The sequence below is a fragment of the Berghia stephanieae genome, unplaced genomic scaffold, assembly GCF_034508935.2.
Source record: "Berghia stephanieae isolate SIO BIC M18660-M18661 unplaced genomic scaffold, UCSD_Bste_1.3 scaffold6167, whole genome shotgun sequence".
Lineage (NCBI taxonomy): Eukaryota > Metazoa > Mollusca > Gastropoda > Nudibranchia > Aeolidiidae > Berghia > Berghia stephanieae.
Genome location: NW_027627697.1, coordinates 1 through 4,950, shown reverse-complemented (window position 1 = coordinate 4,950; position 4,950 = coordinate 1). Strand labels below are relative to the sequence as shown.

The 4,950-nt window shown below is 34.9% G+C and overlaps 1 protein-coding gene across 1 annotated transcript; it reads right to left on the bottom strand.

The window, feature by feature from the left end:
• Positions 1-45: 45 nt before the first annotated feature.
• On the bottom strand, positions 46-4,632 carry LOC144962121 (C3 and PZP-like alpha-2-macroglobulin domain-containing protein 8; the record flags this gene model as incomplete). The annotated part of the gene is made up of 5 exons (XM_078895080.1): positions 46-144; positions 1,221-1,329; positions 2,766-2,850; positions 3,477-3,516; positions 4,503-4,632. Coding segments are annotated over 5 exons (427 nt in total), but the record flags the coding sequence as incomplete, so codon positions are not given.
• Between the last annotated feature and the right edge of the window lie 318 nt (positions 4,633-4,950).

The window sequence follows — 4,950 nt, the reverse complement described above, 5'->3', positions numbered from 1 at the left end:
TTTTTCCCTCCGTGCGTTGGCCGTGATTGCAAATCCCACCATGATTGAACGGTTTTTGAGTCGTAGTATTTGTTGTATGAGTTACCAAACCTTAAACAGATCGTCAAGGGTAACCTGTAGCGTCAACTCACCATTGTTGTCAAGCTGTTACAATAATAGATACATAAATAAATAGTTTAATAAATAAATATTTAATAAAATGAAATTGTAAAGAGCTTAATCCCAATCCTAGATGCACATATTTCCAGGTCTGATAACCGAGCGCAACTATGGGCTTGATTTAACATTCTTGTAATGAACAATATTATTTTGCATCGGTTTGGGAGTATTTCCATTACACAATGAAACCAAAACAATTTGAATTACCATACCTGTAAAAAATACATGTCATTCCAATCAAATTTCTTACTTTACAGCCACATATCATAACATCTAGCACACATTATTACGTATATATAAAACTGACAAGTTAAAAATCAAAATGATATGTAATAGGATATATAATAAAATATATACTAAGATTCTAACGCATATGCTCTACAAAAAGTTCAGTTTTTAACGCGTCCAAAAGTGGTAAATTGTCACTATTTTTTTTTGTTTCATGCTGATAGTCCCACAATGTATGAATAAATCAATTTAATAAATAAACTAAGTAAATAAACAAATAGATGAAATACAACAATAAATCTAATTTCTTAAAAGCTGAGATAATATATTACCATTTCAATGGTCCATACTTATATGACAAAATAATGATGAATCAATCTTAATAATTACATCATTTGCTTTTGATTATGACAAGCATCACTTATATTCGTATGTATGAAGTTTTAATTCTTTGTTATTTAAAATGGTCAATAGAACTAGAGTCTTTTGTTGTTAAGATGATTGTGCATTTTTTTAAAAAAGTTGTTGGAAGTTTTTCGACACTTGCGATACATTTTGTCATAAACACACACACACACACACCCACACACAAACTCCACAACACACAAACACAACACACACACACACACACACACACAAACGTATCATTACCTCTCCACGTTTTGTTAATGATATAGGATTGTCATTATTATAGTACATGTTTCCCACTGCAATCTCTACCCGCAGCTTTTCTGTCTGTCACAGATAAATACAAACACACTCACAAACACACGCACATAAAGAAAACAAACAAACACACAAACACTCATACACACACACATACGTATCATTACCTCTCCACGTTTGATAATTGGTTTAGGATTGTCATTATTATAGTACATGTTTCCGACTGCAATCTCTACCAAGACTGTTCCGGCTGTTACAGGTTTACCGAATGTGTATCTGAAAGAAATTGGCACAAACAATGATATAAAAGGAAAAGAATTCATAAACATTTATGACCCACCGTGCCAATATGGTATTAGTAGTAGTTTTAAAAAGTTGAAATATGATATTTTGGGTTTATCGTGTTGTTTGGTTGTATTGTTTTTATGTTTTCGGCGCGTGCAACTCATGAAGTGACGTCACTTCCCAATGTCAGCGCCAAATAAAAAGGAAATTTAAAATAGTTATCAGTTCCAGGATTTCAAATAAGGCACCCAAGAAAAGGTCAGACAAGTGGGAATTGGTTTCAAATAGGAAACAGATGTAGATTCTAATAGCACAACTATCAAGGTACTTAGTTTGAGATCACCTAAAGTCTCATCCAGACACAAGCACAGGTCCCACTAAAAGGAAATAACTCAAATGTTTGCAAATCAATAAACAAACATAAAAACAGTGCATGACGGATGATTTACAAGGAAAAATCATCATCTCCCTAAACTAACTATACATATGACTGTTTCCCTCTCAGCCAGGGTATCCTGCCAGGGTCAGGACAAAACCAAGTAATCTCATTCCAAGACAAATAGTGAAAGCAAATCGGAAAACAGATAAGGGGATTGAAGACACAATAAGTACCTCCCTGCCCAATAGGGAGGTCAGGAACCCCATCCAGGTTTATAGTATGGGACAGATGTAGATTCCAAGAGCATATAATCAATGTACTTAGTTTGAGATCACCTAAAAACCTCATCTAGACACCAGTACAAGATCCCGCTAACATGAACGCATTCAAATGTGTGCAAGATATGTTCAAAACAAAATAGATAACTATCAGCACATATCAAAGAGATGGTTTACAAGGAAAAAAAAAAATGTTATCTCCCAAAACTGACACTATCCATTTGACTATTTGCCTCTCAGTCAAGGAATCCAGCAAGGTCCAGGAGAAAACCAAATAATCCCATTCCAAGACAAAGCAGAAAGAAGCTCGGAAAACAGACATATAGAGAGAATAAAAAATATACATCAAGTGACCACAATGGGACGGTCAGAGTCAATCAGTTCAGAAAAATTAATTTGAAATGATAAAGACCAGCCAGAAATGGGATAGTCTTGATTTATCTATTATAGTAGCTCTTCAGAGACATTAGGCCCAGGGATTCGGAGCCTATCCCGGTTTCTATAGCGTTGGAAGGGACAATAGCAAAGGACGCGTCAATCGCAAAGTACGCTCAGCCAGATCTTACCGACCAAGCTACCCAATCACTGCTGCTGCTGCTGCTGCTGCTGCTGCTGATGATGATGATGATGATGATGATGATGATGATGATGATGATGATGATGATGATGATGATGATGATACAACTAATGATGAGATGATAATAGTATTGTTGACGATTAATCTTATAAAGATGATCGAGTGATTTAAAACAAAACAGCTAAGTTCATACTTGGCTTTAACCGTGAATTCATAGAGAAGATCTGTGTTCACGCCGAAAGAAGAGCCGTCAACTTCCACTTCAAATCGAGGGAGAACTGAAAAATTTTATAAAAAATCAGAAGAACAAATGAACTGACAAAATCACAATAAACATCGATACACAATTCTTGTTTACACAAAGTTTTTGAATCGAAAAAAAAAACACAATTAGCACATTCTTTTTCACCGACGTAATAATTCAAATTAAAGATACACACTTTTAAAACTGGAATGTTCTCTCTGCAAGCGTTGATCCTCAATTGTATTCGTTCTATACCTAACCTTGGAGGTCCCGATAGTTCAGTTGGTTAGAGCACTCGATTCACACGCAAAGGGACCAAGATCGATCCCGGGTGCAGTCAAGATTTTTTTCTGACAGCCTCACTCCCCTGTCCACCCAGCAGTGAATGGATAGCTCTGTTAGATTTGTGGAAAGTACTTTGCGATAGACTAGCGTCCTATCCAAAGGATAGCAAGAAATAGCTATTGTCCGTTTCATGCTTTAGAAACCGGGATTAACTCCGGCTCCATGAGTCTAATGGCTACCGAAGGTTTATTTTAAGAAGTGTTGATCTGATTCTTTAAAAAAAAAAGGACCCGTCTTGAATTGACATTCTTTTTCTCATGAAATAGTCCTCCTTTTACTTTAAAAAAAAAAAAAAATGAATGTAATGAGACTTACCATAATCAGCAACTTCAAATTCTTTCTCCTCCTCTATACCCTGTGGAAACGAATTTTTAAAATGACAAGCATTTTGAAAGGCATTTTCATATTTTTTCCATTCTACAAAGACAATGGTGTCACTGTCATGGAACTCGTTTTACATTTTGTTACGAAGATACAGTGCGAAGAGAAAGAGCTTTTTCCGAGGACTAATCTTGGCACCTCTCGTATAACATATCAGTTTAAATCTGAACTACTGTAATAATATGATATTACAGTAATATGGACAATGTAGAGAAGGGAAAAAACCCTTCGAAGAATTGTTTTGGTCCATGTTTATAAGCTATAATACACGACGTGGCTAAATATCTATTTTATTACATAAATGCATTTTTTATACCTTTAGATATTCAAGCTGTAAAGTTTCTGCTAATAATGACCATGAGACTACAGCCTTTCAATCTCACAGCAGTTGACACCTTTAAACATTTGTATGGTGGCCTGGCAAAACGTGCGATGTAGTGGAAAAAAAATCGAATCCCGAAGTGCAAATGAACCGAATAGTTTCCCTTGAGTAAAATAATACAGTTTCAGATTAATTTTTTAAATAATAAGAACAAAAATTACAGGTGTTACTGTCGTTAATCTGAATTTTTGTTGCTATTTTGGCCAGAAAACATGTCCTTCAAATATCGATCGATTAAAATGACCCGATTATTGTCAAAAACTCTTAAACCTGGGACTTCCTTGAAGTCTTCCTCCAAGTCCCAGGTTTGTTTGATAGTTTTTGAAAAGATGAGTTTCATTTTAATCGATCTCTATTTAATGACGAGTTTCCAATTCTTTTAATATGTTTTTTTTTTGAGTCCGAGCGTGTAAACCAAACCCTTTTATATTCATTGTTTTCACCCATATCTCAGAAACAACCAGCGCAACATTCTACACTTTTGTGAGACCATCCTAAAAATCTTTAAATCATAAAAATTCTATCATAAAACACAGATTATATGCATTAAAGTTCAGGAAGCGACAGACAAAACCAACCTCAATGGTGACTTTGATCTTCAATTTCCAGTGGGAACACTGCTGGCGAGCTTGAATGATTTCTCGAATACTCCCATTTTGCTGAAGCCTCCACTCCTCTGAATTGTAAGATACGGTTACCTTAGCGTACCTGAGATTTTAGAAAAATGACAACAACAAAAATATTACAATCATTGTATTTCCACAAATTTACCTATTTGGAAGCAAAGTGTTAAAAAATAGTAATCGTATTTTAAACGACCCTCATTACCTCATAGAGAAATCAAAACCAATGGCGTAGGCTATAGGTATCAACATGTATTTATTATCAGTTGAAAAGCATATAGAATGTGGTTTTTTTTGTTAATAGAATAAACAAAATAAAAGATAGCAGTGGTTAATATAAAAGCAAAATTGATTCGTGTACATCTGATATGGTTGATGTGTCCAGCTCCCAAGGGTGTAAAAG